Raw genomic sequence first — 20,454 nt, 5'->3', positions numbered from 1 at the left:
AAGCACAAGTTTGCGTAATGTCCTGCTTAATTAGCTTTCCTCGATTACTGTTTCACGGGAAATTACCTGCACTGCTCACTCAAGAGTGCGTTCGAGCGAGCTACTCATGTTAACGCTCAAACGGATGCAGTACGACCCGCTGGTCAGCGAAAGTATACTCTCGCGAATGGGGGAATATACTCCTGCCCCCGGGTGTAATGCACATGCATCCGACTCTCTCAACAGGAGTAACTGCGAGAACGCACCCCAAATGTCCGTAGAACTATTGCGTTAGTTCGCAATACTGTTTAGTTATTTAACAATAAAAACAAATTTTGCGGAGTTAAAATTTCGGAAAGCCATTGCGTTATTTCGCAAAGTTATTGCGTTATTTCGCAGTAAAAAATGTTTGCGGAGTTAAAATTGGCACTAATTGGCCTCCGTACAGCCCCATATGGGCTCTAGGAAATTCAACGCTGTGCAGGATCTAACCACCACTGTCTTTCATCTAAATGAAGTCTGCTTCCGTGTTGATAAGCCGCATGCCGAGAATGTACCCGTTACACGTATCTGTATCAAAAGTCATCTGAGTTGTCTGTCGTAGCTAAAGCGCCCCGTCCTGGATTTCGCCCTTTTGAGCTATAAAATGGGTTTCCAACAAAATGGTATTAATTGGAAATATCAGTAAAAGGCCTACTGTAATCGTTCGCACGACCATCGTGCTTTTGCGAGGGAAGAAATTTCGTGGGTCGAAAATCTAAAACAATCTAAAATATTGACATTTGGGCGATATAGAACGGTGTCACCTTTAAAGCCGTGGAACACTGTGGCACGTAGGCCTATACGCTGAAAATCACACCATTACTTCCTGTATGGGCAACAACTACGCTATGATCAGCATGTCGTGTAGTTTATGACGTACGAAGTAGGTTCACTGCAGAACTAACGGATACCAGAACTTCCTTCCTTCATGGACCAACAATCACCGCCGAGGTAAAAATAAATTATCTTAAATGTTCGTTAAACCTGACTTTAAATGACAGTCTTTAAAACGGGTATCTGGAAAATAATGGTTGCATTAGCTACAAAAAAGGCCATGTTGCTTTGGCACCGTACGCGAAGGTGCATGGAGGCTTGCATGCAATTTCTCATGTAACTAGTATCATCAGTCTCCGACCCTTGCCTATAGAAGCAGTAAAACTCTGCAGAATCTCGACCCATTCTTAGTAAGAGATTTTAATTGCCTCTAAATGCTGTGTTGAATGCAGCTGATGCAGTTAAGCAATCTTGGATGAAGGCCTACCTTCATTATTCTGTACAGGTCTACAAAATGTGCGCGATAAGATTGCAACTCAGAGAATGAAAGTTGGGGAAATTTACTTCCAGTCTCATTTTGTCAAAATAAAGCTGGTTTTTTTTGGCGAAATCTGCCGGTTTTAAACTAACACCCTTGATCCATTGTTTGCTGTAACCCCTTGGTTCCGCCTTTGAATGTGGGCATGGCGATTCTTTGCCATACACTTGTGGCACCATACCTTTTCGTGGAATTTATTCATGGCATACAGTTATAGCCCTGAATATCCAGATGCTTCGCCCGCCCTCAGCAAGTAATGTGAAATGGTCAAATGTACATTGAGCTGCACGTAGGCTTTTCTTTTTATCTGAGTGCTGAAGATAGGCAAATACTTTATATCAGAATCGTACCAGGCCTAATCTGAGTACCGGTTTTCTAAGAAGCATATAGTCCTCAAAATGTTTTGATTGTGGACAAAGTCCAATCTTATATAAGTATAATCACATTTCACTGTAGTTTTGAACGTGGTGGCAGCAACCTTGCCGCCAGGCATATATACTTGACCACAGTGTTTGAGTTTTTGCTATCCTTTCTGTTTACAGGACTAGCTTTTCTTGGATATCCCCATTCCAAATATTCCAGTTGCACCTTTAGATATCCACGACGTAGCAAGCCCTCTAAGGTAAGTTCTGGGTTGAATTTATCTATATTATGTAGCTCAAGTCATTTCTGGCCTAATCTGCGAAACCGAAAACAATTTGCTCGCATTATTATTCTTCGTTGATTTTCATTCAGTTTTTGTTTTTATTACCCATTAAATTGACAATAGGATGGGTAATGCAGGCAGGCCCCAGCGGTGTTTGAAATTCGTGCTGTTTCCTGACGTATGAATGACTTCATCATTTATCGCTGCAAAGGCATTTGTATAAAACTAGATGAACCTGATTATCAATGTTACCAGTGAAAAGAAACCTCATGGACATTGATCCCGAAAAGGGGAGAAAGATCCTGTCTCAGTACCCTCGATGATAAAATGATGTACGATTTCACAGTTTGTACATTTATGTACGTTCACAAAAAATCAGACCACTAAAGCTATGCCCCGACTTGAATTAAAAAACCAAATGCAGAACCTTTACACAGTTTAACATCTACTAGATGTGATGCGAAAATTTTCTGATCAAAAATCGAACTACTGTGTTCAGGGACAAAGAAACGCCCAAAACGAATATTAGTTTGAAATTATAGTTTTGTCAACTATTTGTGGCCTTCACATCCCTCTTGCTGAAAAGTTCTCCACCTATTACAATGCTTATACTTAATCTCACTAATCAACTAATTGTTGAACTAAAGAATAGTGACGTTGAAAGAGCGTAGGTAGTCGTAACCATGTTAAAACTAAAAACCAAGACTAATTATAATAGTTCAGGGCTTGTGCGGTAATATTTTTTCACACATATACACAGCCACCCACTCTGAAGTTGTACTGCTTACTAGCGTAGTGGGGACGAATGTTGTATATTTACTCTGTAGCATTATTTCAGATATATATGAAAAAGTATGAACAAAGTCTTTGGTATAGTCTTATCATGTGGACAAGTTTTAAAATCTGGATTAAAACAACCCATCTCACGATGAATAATAGATGATCACTGTCGTGATTGTACATTGTTCCCATAGGAGAGCCATGTAGTGCATGTACTGCGCCATTTTTTTTAGCACCGCGGTAACTTGTCTCTTCATATGAAAACATGCTTAAAATTTTGTTTCTCATCACTTCAGGATTCTCAGGATGCAGCCAGCATTGAGTGAGGTCAAATTAAGGCGGTTGGCCTCAAATCTTGGATCGGAGTGGAAGGCTTTGGCAACCCATTTGGGAATTAGAAGAGATGAAGTTGACCGGTTTCAAGCTGATCATCGGGGTACAGAAGAGCAGATATTCCAGATGTTGATGATTTGGTGGCAGCGGTGGAAACATCAGAATGACGATGACGACAAAGATTGTCTGAGGCTCCTACAGGTTAACCTGGTCAAGATTAGCCGATCGGATCTCGCAGAATCTCTGTCTGGTTAGTTTTGAAATTATTCGATAGTGTTGCTTGCATAAGCTTAAATATTTTTTTGAAAATGTTCAAAACTAGTTTATTTTTCATTTCAGCTTTGAAGTCTTCTCAAGTAGGTACTAATACGAATCCTTTGTTTCCTCATTATTTCCCACGTAGAGCCTATGGAATGTCTGAAGAACTGGAACACTGGCGTTTGCTGTGCAGCGTTCGTCCAATACTACAAGGATATGATGGGAGTTGTTCCCTTGCTTCCCTGGTTGCCATCAGATGTCAGTAAAATAAATTATATCTACATGAAACCAACACTCATTGAGAAAAAGCAGAAGGCAAAAGGGATGATAGAGCGTGACATCGGTTCGTATGAAGACATGCTTTGTCTTGAATGTGATGACGGTCAACCAGTCAGATTTATCCTGCTTTATGGCATTGCCGGAAGCGGCAAGACAACCATCGTGTCAAAGATCGCCACCGACTGGGCACTGAAGAAATCAGGTTCACCACTTTCCAAATTCAGTTTGTTAATCTCCCTGAGTATGCGAGAATTGAAGCGCACCCCCAATCTAAGCGAAGCTATTTTTGACCAAATCCTGGCAAAAGATACAGAAATAAGGGGTAGTTGTCTGAGACATTACCTGAATTCTCATGCAAATGAAGTCCTCGTCGTCTTGGATGGGGCTGACGAAATTGATAAAGAAGGATCCGAGCTGCCAACTGAAGGTGACATCATGGACATCATCAGCAACAAGATTCTCCGTGGATGTACCGTCATCGTTACCACACGTCCCCACATGGTGGATAAGTTATGCAAGCTCAATCCTTCTTTTACTAGGATTGAAATCAATGGTTTCCGAGAGAGCGAAATCAGCGAATACATCCACAGGTTTTTTCATGGTGAAGCCCAACAACGTGCTACAGATTTGTATCTGTATTTGGCTGCATCTGAAAGCCTCCACAATTTGGCAAAAATACCTATGATGTTGTTGCTCATCTGCCTTGTCTGGTCAGAGGGACAGAAACTCCCTGAGACATTAACAGAGCTTTTCACAGAGGCAGTCTTTTTCATCATGAAGCGTTACTTTTTGGCAACGGGTAAACTGAGCACGTGTGACGAAGATGAGTTCCTGCAAAATGAGTTGAAAGATCTGGTACAAGCATTGGGCAGAATAGCTCTAGAAGGTCTGATGCTCAGTGGACAGAAATTGATTTTTGAGCCTTCAGATTTTGGAAATCCCGCAGTGGTTGAAAAGGCGTGTAAAGTAGGGATTCTGTCTCAGGAGAGAATGAGAAGTAAGCTGCGCACGGTGCAGTGTGTTACTTTCATCCACAAAACTTTCCAAGAGGCGATTGCTGGATTTTATTGGGCTACACTTGTAGAATCCAACAGAGATCTTTTCGACCATTACTTCCGTCTGATTCCAGATGATTGGAAATCCTCCACCCTGGAGTACGTGTTTCGGTTTTGTTGTGGGGCAAATGCAAAGGCAGCAAAGCATTTGCTCGCCCACGTTGTCTCCTCTTTCAGCTGGGACAGCCCAAGGGTGTTGAGATTTGATGATTACAAGAATGTCAGCATTTTGGATAGCGATATTGGGATGAGGCTGTATAACAGCATTTACACACAAACGAACCTTTGCCTTTTGATGCACTTGGAGGCGCAAAACAGAGAATTTCACAGCCTCATGAACCCAGTCTTTAAAAATGGATTATCATTTGACTTGAAATGCTCCACGGACATCAGGCTGGCTTTTGCTTTTTTAATCGAGTGTGCCTCAGTTGGGCGTCATTCTTTCCTCACATTGTTGAAGAAAATTAATATAGAGAGCATCGATAAAGACAGCGCTTGTGTAGTCGCCAGGATATTGAGACATTCAGTCATTGCGACAGACGTCGAACTAGAGTTCCATTCAGCGCCCTTCCCGAAGAATAAGAACGTCAATTCCGATTGGCAGTTTTCTATGGGTGATGCTCTTGGCTCGATGCAGTCATTGAAAACCCTTTCCCTTTATTGTCGACCTTTCCCAGTCAATCTAGATTTGTCTCCCATGTTCAGATGCTTTGCTCAGTCAACCACTGTTAAATTGGAATGCTTTGCGTTACAGGGGTGTGAGGTTGATCCGAGATGCTTGAAACAGTTCTTTGGAAACCAAGATAAGCTATTTCAACTCGGTCTCAGCAGTCGGAGTCTTGTTCACCTCAAGAATAATGATCACTTTTGGATCGGAGTCTTCGAAGGCCTTCAGACGCAGTCTTTGAGAGTACTGGAGATCAGTTTCTCCAAACATACAGGCACTCGAACTGTACATCTTCATCAGTCTTGCCCGGATTTGCAAGTGCTGAGGCTCGTCGATGATGGTCTTCATCAGGAAGATCTCCTGCAGATCTGTGCTCTCATTCAAAAGGCCCCTCCACTCCAAGAGATTGATTTGTCAGGCAGTAAGATCGGGGAAGCTTTTCCGAGCTTAGCTAAGCAGCTCCCGAAACTCATTCACTTAGAGGTTTTGAAACTGAACGATACAGGCTTGCTCTCAGACCAAGTTATCTTCTTAGCCAATGAAGTCCTTCCAGCCTTGTCAAATCTGCGGGTCTTGTCACTTTCTCGTTCATATCATCACTTTGCTGAATCAATATCCCCAGATTCTCTACTGTCAGTCGTACGATGGTCATGTAATTCGTCGTCCCTGAAAGAGCTTGGCATGAAAGGATGCGTAATGCACCTTCCTCATAGAAACGAACCACAAGCTGAAGATACCGGTAATGAGGTTCTTGCAATTGGAACTATGCATAGTAGTACCACCAGGCTCTGCTCACTTGAGATCTTAGATCTTCATCGAAACTATCTTGGCCAATTCACTCCTCAGTTAATAAAACTATTGAGGAGAATGCCCGCTTTGAGGATCTTAGACATGAATAGCATGGGGCTGACTGATTCTGACGCATTCCATCTGGCAGAGGTTCTTCCCAACTGTCAGAGGTTGCAGGAGTTGAAACTCGAGGGAAATGATGACAGCTTAGGAGAGGTTGGGGTCAAGGCACTTCAAAATGTTATGCGCAAGCTACCCGGCATGAAAAATGTCTACATGAATGTTCTAGTTGAACTTTAAACGAAACATGCTTTGAAGGTGGATCTGTCACATGTGCAAATTGTTGATTTCTTTCCAATACAAAAATTGCCACAGCGTCTCTGCAGTTCGTGCCCTTGAGGAACACCGGGATATTGCACTTTGCAAATTAATGTCAACAGCACCCCACACCAACCGCAGCTTTCTGATTACATGTTCAAGTGAGTGTGTCGATTTGCGTGCTGCGCATGTGTTGAGCATAATTAATATTACAGGAAGGACAATAAGCTAAGAGGCAATATGAGCAGTACTTCAACGTAGTTGAAGTGTCTATGATGCCGAGCCTGTGCATATGGGCAAATAACAAATACAACAAAGTTTAAAAATAATCATAGGACTTTTCTCCTTGAAGTCTTAAAAACAATTCTTTGAAACGTCAAGGGAAGGAGGAATGTCAAAATATGCACCTTGATAGGCTGTGTCACAGCTGAATCAGAGTAACCACATTTTTTTAGTCTTTTCCCTGGCAGGACCATGATTGCTGTTGGCCATTGTAGTTTTGTATTAATCAACTTAGTTCACCTTTTTGTTAGCCCTGGCCCAGCTTTGGAATGCAGGGGCGTGCACGAGTGCACCCTTGGCACTCGCTGAATGTGGGTGTGAATGTATATAAGGATTGATTAAACAGGGTGTGGTGTGAGATTTGCTATGGTAGAGGGAACACGGCGTTCTGATTTATGCTGACTTAGCCATTTTGGTTAGCTTATGCCATCCCTTGGCTATTGGCACAGATGATTGAGGATTTGTGAAGTTATACCTTATGGCTTTTTATTTTAATTGCTTGGAATTGGTTTAATTTGCCATCTTGACAGAGTTGTTGTACTCGTTTTGGCACGGCGTAGTTTGATAATTTTCTATTGTAGATGGTCTTTATATGATGTACATGGATCGGCGGATCCCTGATGTTGTACGCAGCCCAGTTAATCTGTGAAGCCTGGAGAGAGTCTTTAGCTGCCGGGAATCCCATTGGCAGAGTGAAGCCTCGCTGTTCCCGAACCTGTGTAGATGAAACTACAGGCGGCTCCCCACAACGTCGTCCTGCTCTTGCGAAGTAGCCTTAGCGATCTGGACGATGGGTGTGGAACTACCGTAACTGCGATGAGCACCATTGCAAATCTCCCCTACATAAGTAATTTCTTATTGTTGTATAACATTCTGATAATTTATTTTAATCCCTTTGTGTTTGGCTTTATCTTGTGAATATGATTGAAAGTTCAAGATATTTGATTTATTTGGTTTGTTGCCCCTGTTTAAAAGTCACACGTCGTGGGAAATTTACTGATTTTTTGCTATATAAATGTCCCCCTTGTGGTAAACTACTTGTGGTATTGTGATATTTTGGTTATAAACGTGTAAATTGTTCGACTTATTTGACTTGTCTGGATATTAAGTAAGGAATTGCAGTTTGAAGTAAATCTGGCTAATTTACTATATATCCTCCACAGTGCGGATGGATTGTGTGGTTAGGCGTTTTAACATTGAGCCTTGAGAATTGACCGGCAAATTAAGTATTCTAGAACTGTTTTATATAAAGAAAGGTTGTACAAGAAACTGACAGTTTTGTAACGTGAATTGATGATTGAGCATTACAAATATTGAGTAATTCGTATAAAGGAATTTGACCGTGTAAAATAAGAATTGGTCAGGAAACTCAATTGTAAGATAAATCTGGTATGATTGATGAATTTGCCATTTTATGGTCATGGGCCAAGTTCTGCATTGAGGGACATTTGGACTTTGTTATGTCCCCTGCAATTTCAAGTTGTGCATAATTATTGTTTTGAATAAATTTAGATGTATGTATTGTAAATATTAAAATTTTGTGTAAAGTGATCTTCTTGCTAGAGTTCCCAAAGACTGTGACAGGCTGTAATTATTTTTACTATTTAGCGCTGTCGGAAGAGGGAAGAAAAAGACAGGACTCAACAGTACTTTAATAGTGATGGGGCACAATAGTAACGGCAAGTAGGCTTAGCTCCCACAACAAACATAACTCCATATAGAAAACAAACACAATAAAAAGGGTGAACTGAATCTACTTGCCCTGAAAGCTCGGCAATCACATATTCCAGCCTGAGAGCACCGATTTTATATGATATTCTTGTCTATATACAATTAAAAAAGGTATTTTCTCATTTTGGGTTAATTTTATGTCCCAAACACAAAATGAAGCATATCGGAACGGATGCCATGCAAATGACGGCCTTCTTCGCATTGGAACGTGGAGGGTGCTTTCTGATAATGAAATGTGTCAAAAAATGAAACAAGTGTCAGTGTCCGGAGTCAAAGGGATATCGTAAATGATCCTAAGATATCCTAAACTGGATGCGGTACTGTACAATCTTAATTCTATTTACTGATGTATTTCTATAAACCTTCCTGGGATAGGCCTAGACTCCGTTTCTTGTGTTCTCGTAAAGGGATACAAGGCTCACCGTGTAGCTTTCGTCCCACTCAACCAGACTCCAAAGTGCAAGGGGTTGCCCCGTTCCGCCTCGCCTGGAACTGTTAAACACCTCAAGTAAAAACTTTAACATGCTTTGATACTTGATCCTACTTATCTGATTACCTTAAAATTAATCATGCATATTTTAAAAGGTCGCATGGGATGATGTATAAAATTTTATCAGTTTCTGTTTTTGAGAATGTGATTTGATGATTCAGCATAAGGGTTTGTTTCCATGTTTGCATCGTTTGTCAAATCTCTTGCAGTTCTCTGCAAAATTTACGTTAAGGAAATGCTTGAGACATGATTTAGGGGATTAGTACGTGCCTTATTCAAAGTAGTAAACATTACATAAATTGCAATGGTTTTGTTTTTCTGCAAACTTCTATGACAACCGAGGAACTTGATTTGAGGTATTTATAACAGACGGTCATTATCAAATTGTAAGGGACAAATGGGAAGGTACATAGAACAAAACCAAACCTGTATACCGGAATCAATTATAAAAATATAAACAAAATATACAATGCTAGATAATACGGTCAATTTACAGTCCAAGAATTTGCAACGCGTTGACCAATCACAGTCCGCGAAATCTGTCCGCCCTCGTCGCGCAATGAGGTTGGTCAACACGTTGCAAACTCTTGGAGGCGCACTATTGTGAAATGCCCGTGTAGGCCAGTGGCATAGGCGCAATTATTTAGTAATTGAATTTTGAATTTATGAGGTGAAATATTTTGTATGCAATATGTTGGAATTTTATTTTGCCCCTCAATAATAGAAAGTTTACTTTTAAACACACATCATAGTCACTTTACACAAAATGTCCATTCTCGGAGATGTTACGACAGAATTCAAGTGTGTACTATTTCAATCCACATTAACTAAAATTTAGCATGAAAATAAGCAAAAGTGCCGGGATGTGGTTTTCCCAGCTTTTTAATTTTTAAATACGAAGTGGAGAATTTTAAGTTTAATTAAGACATGCTATGGACAGCTTAAAATATACGAGACGAGGCCGTAAAGCTGAATCCGATGAATCGTCATCCCGCCGGCCCGCAGCTGGCTGGACACCGGCGCTAGATATAGAACCGCAATTGTTTTAGTAACTGTCATTATAAATAAGCGACCAACTGATGATTATAGACATCATGAACCGGTATAAAAGTTAAGTTAAATTTCGTGTGTATTTGTGAAGGAAAAAGTTACCTTGTAATATGTAAGTGTTATAAGACTAAAGTTCACTCCATTAACCTTTTAAAAAGACGTCAAACATCAATAACAAAAACCTTATGTTGGTTCTGAATTTCAGTATACTAAAAAGTTGATTCGTTGCATGTTTGTCCTCGATGAGTTTTGTGGATTTCAATGAATGAAGGATACTACACGTTGTGTGTTCCATCCACACACAAAAGCGGACTGAGAAGCTGCGCAATGAAGATGTTGCATACTTGCATCGTTTTCGAAGGGTAAGACTAAGAGGCCTTCAACGCCTTTTTGAAATGGGTTAGTGAAATTCTTAAATCGCATGTAATCTGCATTTCTATTATATATCCTGCACTGGGCAATACATCAAAAACAATCCCCCACACTCCCACCCCAAGAAAATTCTAAAATCTCATCATTATTCTCTTATTACGGAAGAACATATGTATTTTAGCGTCACGTGTAAAAGCCAGATGGTTCTTTGAGTTGTGTCGAAATTTATTTCAATTATACAAAATTTGGGGGCAGCTATATGCCCCCGTACTCCGTCGATTGAAAAAATCGCTACCCCAGACTCTTCTGATGGATATTAAAATGCTAGAAAATTGGGGCAACAGACTTTCAAAGATGGCAGCGTCCATAAACTTACATAACTTGTAACAACGACCCCTCGTTATGAAGTTTTACTGGAAGGTTCCAGCTGAAATTACAAGCAGAACTCAATTTTATTTTACTGCCCCGGTTGTGTCATACATGCTCAAGGTAATTATTAGACCTGTACTTTTTTTCTACTTCGAGAACTCAAAGTCACTAACGTTACCCCGTGTGCAGGGGTGAACTAGCCCCACTAGTGTGGCACGGACTCTCACTCCCGATTTTTAGGATGGATCGGGAGTGAGAGTCCGTGCCACACTAGTGGGGCTAGGGGTGAACATGCTACGCTGGCATGGTGGATGAGTGGGTATGTCGCTATGGGTACAAATAAAACCCTCTGATTGGGCCGAGTTAATTACATTAAGTCTTGCATGATTCATTCATGAGAAAATTTTGACCCAGAAGCTATGCGCTGTGCTTTACATATACATCACACTGCAGGACCCTAGTAGGGCCTGCCTCATGTTGTTGAGCTCATGAGAAGTGCACCGTACGCATATTGCACAGTGTTGAAAGCTTTTCGCAAGTTTATGCTTGAACTTTGAAGTATACTAATTTCTGTCTTTGTGATTATACATACATGTATGTGCATATGTGCATGTACGTGTACAGTAAAGTAGACTTGAAAATCTAGCTCTGTGCGGAATGACGCTTGTGTGATGAATCACAGAAAGAAGTACAACTGTAGCTGCACATCAATGTCGCCAACAGCAGCCCTAGGCCTACTTGTACATGTACATGATGTACATGGGCATGTACAGGGCAAAAGAAATGCACACAATTCCCATAATTACAAGTGACTACAACAGGGCTCAGTTCTCTTTCCACAGAACTCTTAATTTCAAGTGGGCTATGTGTGTGTTAAAAATACATGTATGAAAATTGTTGGCCTTTGTAGTGCATGTTAAAGTGGACAACCCAATTTGTCATGAAGCTAAATGTAGCCGTGATGTTGCAATCGTAGGAATCTCATTTAATGAACAGGGTGAAACATAAGGGGATATATGGGTATGATCATTCAAGCTCGAAGGAACTTGAAGACATTATTCAAAACACAGTTATAAATTCCACAACTACACGTACGACGACAATCAGAGGCGGATCCAGGAGTTTCCTAAAGGAGGGCGTGATCCCAGAGTGTTAACGAAAGCAGTAATGGTAAAATGCCCGTGAGCGTGTAGTCCTTACGGCATAGGATCTGGGGCATTTTTGGATTCTAGGCCACTATGGTGCAATTTCTCCATCCCTCTTCTTCTTCTGTTTTAAATTAATTTATTTATTTATTCATTCATTTTGTGTGTGAAAAAAGGGGGGGGCATGTGCCCCGCACTCCCCCTTGATCCGCCCTTGTATGTATCTTTTGGCCTTTGAACCTAATGCATCATGTACAGTATGACTACATGTATTTTGTGCACAACTCTATGGGACTATAGCGAATATGTGGTCCAGAAAAAAAAAAAAAACGCTGCCGTTGAAGTTGTTGGTTGTTGCATGTTTGTTGTCATGGGCATGATGAGATCCTAATGCTAAATGTTTCTGGAATCAAACTGTTGAGGTAATGATCTGGTGGGAAGAGTTCAATATGCGGATGCCACTTAATTGACATCCCATGCACAAACCTAGTGAGTATGAGATTGGTACTTTCTCAGTAAAAGACTTGATCATCATAATTGAATTTTTCTGGACATGTTTTTGCTTTCTGCATGATGGCTAATAGTACAGGGCTAGGTCACTTTAGGGAATAATTAGGAGCGTCTGTATATGGAACTCTACCCAAACGGTGTAACAGAGGTTTCAGACCACGAGACCAAGTATTTTCTGAAAAATCTGAGATCTTTACGGTGGTTTGAAATTACTTTACGTTACTTACATGACTTATTCCTCATTTGACGTTCAACGTTCAATGTTGAACAAGTAACTGTTTGATATTTGAACGTTGAATAAGTAATCATTTGACATTCAGGATGCACATCCCTAAAAGCAATGGAGTGCCAGAGGGACAAAAAACAAACTGTCATGACTATGCCAACTACATTAAGGGCTTGTTTGACCCCGAAGAACCCGGGTTGCAAGGACTTGTCTCCGATTGAGGAGAGAATGACATCAGATTCAGTGTGATCTCCAAGCGGGGCATGTGGGTATTGGATTTCAATTGGAGAAAAGTGTGGTGTGATGCATTAAAACTTTCCCTTTCTAGTTTGCAAAAGAAGAACTCAACAGACAAGACTCGTTAAAACCGTTTCGACCATGGAAAACTGCCTTTGCCCTAGTTGAAATGGAGGCAAAGGGGTCACTAAAGTGTACAGAAGCACTTTGAAAAAAAGTACACGTACATGTAGTTTAGATCTGGGGCGTGTGATTGATTTATCATTTCGATAGACTGAAATATACCGTGACTTTCGATGAAATGGCAAGTATATAAAACAAACCGTTTTTCCTTCTAATAATTATACTGGCGTAAAAAGCCGTCGCCTACATTTCAGGGCTTGTTTGACCCCACAGAACCCCATGCCCTACTGTATTTGCATTGTGTAGGTTCCCTCTATGGGAGAGAGTTGTTTGTGTATACATGTACATTATTGTGAAATGGCACGTACAATGTAAATTGGGTACATGTGAATGGATGTTTGGCAGAGTGTCTTTTTTGTCCCTTTTGCACTCCATTGCTGTTAGGGACCCTGAATGTCAAATGGTTACTTGTTCAACACTGAATGTTGAACATCAATCTAGGAATGAGGAACTACCTTGTAACTTCACATAGGTAATGTTTACTCACTAATCTGTCGTTTCCACCCGATGGTGATCGCTCTGTTCGTGCCGTGCGTATTTATTACATTCCACATGCGTCGGGCCAGCCAGCAGCAATTTTTTTTCATAATTTTTTATTTTTAGTTTGTGTTTATTCTCTTAAAGAATTGTAATTTTCTGACAAATTTCTCACCTAATCAACAAGTTAAGTCATTTCTTTCATAAAAAATTTGCAAACAGTAAAGCTTTTGTGTGCAGAACTTAAAACCACCTACTGATGTGATGGATGCCCATTGCGTGTCATAGAAATGGCAAGACTGATAGCACAGATTCAAATAAATATATACATACATTTGTAACATTAAGAAACAACGACTTGGCTTATTCTTAGCGACAAAATGAAAGGGTACAGGCTATTGAAATTATAGGTAAAGTTAGATCCTGGAAGAAGTGTGTGGTTTTCACAGAAAGTAAACCTCAGGTGCATACGTATAATCATGTAAATTCTGAAGGTGGGATCTAATTTGATAAACAGTTAGAATAACGTGCTCATACTGTTTACATGTTGAAAGGTGAAGCCAACACTTTTGTGCTGTGAGACACTCACTGCTGCCTACATGTACCTTGGTGTTTACTTGTATAATAATGCACATGGACATGGTATGATCAGCCTGATAAATGGAGACAGATCAATCAGTGTTAGAGAGCATCAAAATGAACAATTTTACTTGTTTTACATTCAATTTTTCCCCCAAAAGTAGATAGATACAGAAAGAAAATAAAACCACTGTGCGGTTACGTATAAGAGGAGTACATTCATTTCGTCTGTTTCAAAAAGAACACCGAAATCGTGTCGGTCAAATGTCAAACCTGAAAAAAGGGGTTCAGTTTAAACAATTTGGAACATCTGTAAGAGCTTTTTAACTTTTTCCGTTTAAACCTTTGAACATGCAAATTTCTCACCCTTAAAAACTACCTGATTTTCTGTATAAATACAGAAAATGTACTGTTCTTCCGTGCAAGTTATTAGTACAACTGAGAGCGTGGGGATAACATAATTCTACAGGACTTTATCGTTGGATTTTGACATACATGTACCAAGAAATTTCATGTAAACATTCATTGGAAACAACAGTTCATACTGAGCAGCCCCCTATTTATTTCAGGTATCCCAAAAGTGGTGTCAAATTACTTGCAGATGGACGTCCACAAGACCTACTAGCAGAAGGTTGCCTATTGTCCACCATGATGACTATGTGTGCACGCTGCCGCCCAAACATCGCTTCCCTATGTCCAAATTCACCAAAGTTTACAATCACTTGCTACAAGATGGTGTTATACAGCCAGATCAGGTTGCTGTGCCAACACTGGTTACCATGGAGACAGCAGAGTCCGTCCACACAACTGACTACGTTGACAAATTTTTTAGCGGAAAGACAAGTGAGAAGGAACAGCGAAGAACTGGATTTGCATGGACTGAGGGTTTAGTAAGGAGATGTCGCATGGAAACTGGTAAAATATGCTTCTACATCGCATACCCACCCCAAAACCAATCCTTGTAAAGTTTAACCTGCCATGTATTCATGAGTGTCATGTTTTGTCAAAAATCTATTTCCAAGGATGGATTGTGCTGGGGAGATGTTAATTAATTTTGGATTTTTTTGCCCTGCCTGACGTGTATTATAACACTGTATACTCAGTATTTGCTCCTGAGGGCTTGGGAAATCCATCCTTGGTAATAGTTTTTGTGGTACCCGCTGCTACATCTGACTTGAACCAGCCAGCCGACACTGATGAGCTCGGTGGTTGAGTGGTTAAGATGTCTGCACTGCACATGTAGTAAGCTGGAGGTCGTGGGTTCGATTCTCACCCGAGTACGCTTGTGGTTTTAAAATTAATTGTCAAAAATCTTCAGCTCCATCCGTTGTCTGCATGCGCCCTCAATGTACATACATGTACATGTCATTTGCATCTAGCGAAAACCTCCATTGCACACATGCAGCTCCCTGAAGACAAGATTTGAATGTCGTGCCCAAAGAAGGCTTTGTGTTACAACAAAAATGGGTTCTGTCAAGCAGACGGGGATGTGGATTATACCCTGTACGTACATGTACACGTAACCCAACTCATGGTGGACTTGGGGCCTTAATTTTCATTCGAATGTGCAGTTGTGCATAAATCCAAGCCTCTTCATGTGAGATTGATAATCACTGGTAACTTACAGATGGCACTTATGCAGTGCCATACAATCATGACAATGAACCTGATTGCGGGTTCAAGCATATATGCGTATGGTTCAAGTTATCCTAGGTCATGTGTATGTGGCATGCAGTGCCATACAATCATGACAATGAACCTGATTGCAGGTTCAAGCATATGCGTATGGTTCAAGTTATCCTAGGTCATGTGTATGTGGCATGCAGTGCCATACAATCATGACAATGAACCTGATTGCTGGTTCAAGCATATGTGTATGGTTCAATTTATGCTGTCAAACCTCGTTAATAAGAGGTCCTTCGGACTTGGCAAATTACCTTGTTAGAACAGGAACCTTGTAGTATTAGGAATAAAAACAATGAAGACAAAAGACTGCTACCACCTAGGCAGAATCTTGTAATAACAGTGGTCTTATTAACAAGGTTTGACTGAACCCGGACGGGGTGAAAGTGGGGTTGTGCCGGGGGGTACACAAACATACAGTATATGTGCTTGCATCCCATGCAAAATCATGCATGGCCAATAAGCCTTTTGCGAGTTAACTTTGACCCAAATCTGGTACACTGAGTTCTTTAAATTCACATGAATGTAAAAACTTGAAGTCTCCATACTAAAACCGCTGTTGCTATACCTCATGATTCAGGGCAAGCTTTTGCTCAGTTACATGTACATACATGGAAGAGATGCCTTGCAACAATACACTATTCTCAATGAATAAAAGAAGCGCACAAAGGAACCAGTCCATTTCAGAGATGGCGGTCGCTATGCGAAAGCTTGCCCCGAATTACGAGGTATAGCAACAGTGTCTTTAGTCTGGGGAATTCAAATCGTCGTTTATGTGCAATCAAATAACTCTTTGTGCCAGATTTCATTCAAATTTAACTTGCAAATGGTTTATTCTTTGCCTTTCATTCAGGCGGTACTGTTCTGGCAGCGCACATGGCCCTGTCTAGAGGCCTGGCCTGCAGCACAGCAGGGGGTACCCATCATGCCTATCCAAACTTTGGCTCAGGGTTTTGCTTGCTGAACGACTTAGCTGTAGCTGCAAGACAGGTCCAGCTCAATGGGAAGGCATCCAGAGTTCTTATCCTTGATCTTGATGTTCATCAGGTAATGCCTGTACTTGAATGGTGTATGTATAACACATGGAAGACAAACTTGTGTTTATCTTTTACTCTGTTGTTAATCCCTTGCCTCTGCAGTTCAAGTGGGGTATGATAAATAATGTAACAGGAATGGTACATGTGCATGTTCCACTCCAAGGTCAAGAGTCCATCCATTCGGCCTCAAATAATGCAAGAGGCTTTGTGCTACATACAGTCACTGTACAGAATACCGGTACGTGTAGCTGGTCCTGTATTACTGTGCCATATAACTAGGCTTCCTGAATATGCAGTGCTCTCATGCTGGGATAGGTCCAACATGCATGTACCTTTGTGTACTGTGTTGTTATAACGAACAGTTCTCTTAAAGTGCATAATACTGTAAAGTGTCTATGTGCTTCATTATCGTTATCCCAGCACATTGGGCTCATACTAGCCCAATACTGCCATAGCAGGCGCACACACAGCTAAACATAATGTTCTGCCCACACAGGTACATGTACCCATTTACTCCTGGGTGGAGAGAGGCTCGTAGGGGTAAAGTGACTTGCCCAAGATCACAACATGCTGCCACCAACTGGATTCGAACCCCTGACCCTATGATCAGAAGCTACAAACCCTAACCACTCTACCAGATGCCCCCATTTCTCAGTGTGCTCATGCAGTTTTCAACTCCATGCCTTCACCATGAATATCTCCATTTGCATTTTGTAAAGAAATATCTCTCCCCACTTGATCACAAATCTTTCAATATGAACTCTCCACTGTTTTCCTTCTTAAACCAACTTCGTGGTGCATGTATTTGGTTTTGCCTGCAGGGTGATGGGACTGCCTTCATTTTCCAAAATGACTCCAGCGTCTTCACTTTCTCTGTCCACTGTGGCAAAAACTTCCCTTTCCGTAAGGAAAAGAGTGACTTAGACATCAGTGTTCAACCTAAACTGAGAGACAAAGAATACTTATTGATTGTAAAGGAACAGTTGCCATGGATACTGGAAAGTTTCAGGCCTGATCTTGTCTTATATGATGCAGGAGTGGATCCTCATAAAAACGATGACCTAGGAATGTTATCATTAACAGATCAAGGTTAGTTAGTACTTCAGTCTTGTTCAACCATTTGGAGCTGTATACATATTTTTATCATTTTTAACACCTCATACGGAAGGTTTTGTTGCTTGATTGGCTAAGAATGCATCATGTGGTAGTCTCCGTTTTGTTTGTGTACGATTTTACCATGCACTGCATTAGATCGCAGTCTTCCTCAGAGTAGTATTGCATTGTATATGCATGTTTGTATAAGGCACAAAGTTTGTACAACCAATTTTCAGCGGAATGTGTACAAATCTGCAGAGTCTCAGTGTGAGAGGAGTCTGACCAGTGTCAGTAATGTTTTCCATTTTTCCCTCCTTGTGAATGTTTGGGTGTACTTGCAGGCTTACATGACCGAGATTACTGGGTGATCGATCACATTACATCCCGTGGTATTCCCTGTGCGTGTGTTATAGGTGGAGGATATTCTAAGGATATTGGTGTTCTGGCAATGCGTCACACAATAGTGCATCGTGCAGCAACTAAGGTAAAGTGTACATGTACGTCTAGGCATCTCATCACAATGACTCACTTCCCATGCGAGGTTTCTGCCAGAAACTTCCTGAGTAAAATCCAGCACTTTCTTGGAAGTTAGTCCTCTGGTGAAACTGTAGACAGTTTAAGGTAATAAGGTTGAGGGGTTTTGAACAAGTCTGTATCTTTGCTCTAAGTGTGAAGGCATTTCTGAAACCAGTGCCTCCTCGTAGCATATCTTGTACCCCCATATCCAGTGTTAAAAAGAGAAATTCACAGTCATCGGGTGATACACTTCACACTTTTGTTACTTCAAAGAAGAGGGATTTTTTTTATTCAAGATGCTGAAAAGTATACAGTTTGATTAGTTTTTAAGCTCAGAAGATGCTATCATTTTCGGAAAAAAGTTCAAAGCTACTTGCAAATTCACAAGTTCAGCCACTCTCCAACCACAGCCCTGGTTTCAGTATTCAGTGAAGTCCATTGCCCAAAATTTAGACAGTTTAGTTTGGCCCTCCAGGTTTGGGAAGAGAGAAGGCTTTGATGGAAACAGCCAACATTCATGGTTTTCCTTCAATACTACTGGAGTTGTATTCTGATGCTGAAGAGCAACGTGTATGATACACAAACTGGACCTACAAAAAGGCTGTTCCTTTGGGTTGTCGACAGAATCTTTGTAGACGGTGTGAACTTCGGATGCTTTTAGGTATTTATTCCTTACATGTCGTGTTACAATAATATAAGAGTGGTTGACGACAAAATGCAGACATTTGTCAACATAATGTACTTACATGGGCCTTGTTTGTAAGTGAAACCTTTCTTTTGAATTGGTTGGATTAATGACAATCACTGTTCGCAGTCATTGCAATGATTACTAAAAAAGGCAGAGATAAGTTGTTATAAACTCTGGTATGTCTTGACCCATTCAAATACAAAGCTGCAGTGTTCTGAATGTCGGAGGATTATTGTAGTTTACTGTCAAAAGTGTAAAGACAATTTCAGCCAACAAAGGATTTTTGTATAGAAAAAATTGCCACAGTATTTTTAATGTCTGTCTGCAATAATTGTTAACATAATACGGGTATACAGTATTCATTACATGACTTTTATACATCTACCTGTACATTTGCCAACCCTTCTGGATTATGGGAGAGAATTATATCTTTCAAACACTCTTAAATTTGATTGTATGTCAATGAAATCTTCTTTGAGTTCTCTTTGAAGAGATTCACTTTGGAATGATTTATGTGAGAGTAACTTTGAGTATCAGGAATTGAATGGATTCTGTAAACTGAATATTGGAAAACATCTACGTGTAGTTCACATTGATGCAAATTTCATGCACCGGCCTACATCAGTCAACCCCTTCATGACCATGTTTCAGCCAGCCGGGCTAAAGAACCAGCAAGATGTCCTCTCAGATCACTTTGGTGGATCAAAGGACTCAATAAAATAACTTAACAGTTATCTTGACAACAGTCCCACTAATTACACCACAGAGATAAGATTGTTCATTCTAATTTACTGGACATTTCCTTAAATTATCCACCAGTTTTCGGCATTGAAAAAAGTTCTTTATTGGGTTTCATTGGAATGGGCATTTTAATAAAATATTAGGGAAAGAACCTGTTCACAAAAAGCTTATTAAAGAAATGAAATTTTGATCCAAATGCACCAAGTGAAATAACACAGGGGATCACAAATAATTTAAATGCTTTGTTCAAACACATATGTGTATTTATTGAAAACAAAAACTTTTACCCCAAATCAGACTTTATTCAGTACCCGGCTGTGCTATACATTTTCATGTTCATAATATAAAACTGCAGGAGATGACATATTTGATTGTATTTGCCGAATACCTGACTTATCTATTGCACAATTTTTTCTTCATTATATTCCTATCGCAAAGCAATAAGTACTTGTATACGGGGCATGCAATAAACATGTTTGTCACCTGACATCTGGGTTAGGATACCCCTTTTTGCTGTAAGATCCTTTTAGTTCAACAGCTGTTTGGAACTGACCCCCTATAATGTGGCACAGAATGGCAGGCAAA

The 20,454-nt window shown here is 40.5% G+C and overlaps 2 protein-coding genes across 6 annotated transcripts; both read left to right on the top strand.

The window, feature by feature from the left end:
• The first annotated feature begins 408 nt into the window (after positions 1 to 408).
• Positions 409 to 8,268, top strand: LOC110980485 (NLR family CARD domain-containing protein 4-like). 2 transcript variants are annotated; one of them, XM_022237194.2, is made up of 4 exons: positions 409 to 972; positions 1,876 to 1,955; positions 3,056 to 3,342; positions 3,496 to 8,268. In XM_022237194.2, the coding sequence occupies exons 3-4, from the start codon at positions 3,066 to 3,068 to the stop codon at positions 6,438 to 6,440; spliced, it is 3,222 nt and encodes a 1,073-aa protein (XP_022092886.2). In that variant the 5' UTR covers positions 409 to 972; positions 1,876 to 1,955; positions 3,056 to 3,065; the 3' UTR covers positions 6,441 to 8,268. The 2 variants fall into 2 exon arrangements, with proteins under 2 accessions (XP_022092886.2, XP_086988764.1); XM_087132638.1 differs by lacking the exon at positions 409 to 972 and having other exon boundaries at positions 1,013 to 1,955.
• A 2,375-nt stretch (positions 8,269 to 10,643) lies between these two features.
• On the top strand, positions 10,644 to 20,372 carry LOC110980414 (uncharacterized). 4 transcript variants are annotated; one of them, XM_022237063.2, is made up of 6 exons: positions 10,644 to 10,872; positions 14,679 to 15,024; positions 16,646 to 16,839; positions 17,651 to 17,918; positions 18,266 to 18,408; positions 18,916 to 20,372. In XM_022237063.2, exons 1-6 carry the CDS (start codon positions 10,786 to 10,788, stop codon positions 18,937 to 18,939), a joined length of 1,062 nt encoding a protein of 353 aa, XP_022092755.2. In that variant the 5' UTR covers positions 10,644 to 10,785; the 3' UTR covers positions 18,940 to 20,372. The 4 variants fall into 4 exon arrangements, with proteins under 4 accessions (XP_022092755.2, XP_022092759.2, XP_022092757.2 ...); XM_022237067.2 differs by having other exon boundaries at positions 10,648 to 10,872; positions 14,711 to 15,024; XM_022237065.2 differs by lacking the exon at positions 10,644 to 10,872 and adding an exon at positions 10,942 to 11,071 and having other exon boundaries at positions 14,711 to 15,024.
• Positions 20,373 to 20,454: the final 82 nt, after the last annotated feature.

The sequence above is a fragment of the Acanthaster planci genome, linkage group LG02 (assembly GCF_054643075.1).
Source record: "Acanthaster planci isolate LZ-2023a linkage group LG02, COTS_SCS, whole genome shotgun sequence".
NCBI classification, from domain to species: Eukaryota; Metazoa; Echinodermata; class Asteroidea; order Valvatida; family Acanthasteridae; genus Acanthaster; species Acanthaster planci.
Note: the sequence above shows the minus strand (reverse complement) of the source record. Positions and strands in the feature narration are given on the sequence as shown.

Excerpts from the sequence above, each read along its gene's own strand:
- LOC110980485 (XM_022237194.2), top strand. The coding sequence starts at position 3,066 with ATGCAGCCAGCATTGAGTGAGGTCAAATTAAGGCGGTTGGCCTCAAAT. Across the intron at positions 3,343-3,495 it reads TCTCGCAGAATCTCTGTCTG|AGCCTATGGAATGTCTGAAG; the intron begins GTTAGTTTTGAA and ends TTTCCCACGTAG.
- LOC110980414 (XM_022237063.2), top strand. The coding sequence starts at position 10,786 with ATGAAGTTTTACTGGAAGGTTCCAGCTGAAATTACAAGCAGAACTCAA. Across the intron at positions 10,873-14,678 it reads TTGTGTCATACATGCTCAAG|GTATCCCAAAAGTGGTGTCA; the intron begins GTAATTATTAGA and ends TATTTATTTCAG. Across the intron at positions 16,840-17,650 it reads TTGATCTTGATGTTCATCAG|GGTGATGGGACTGCCTTCAT; the intron begins GTAATGCCTGTA and ends TTTTGCCTGCAG.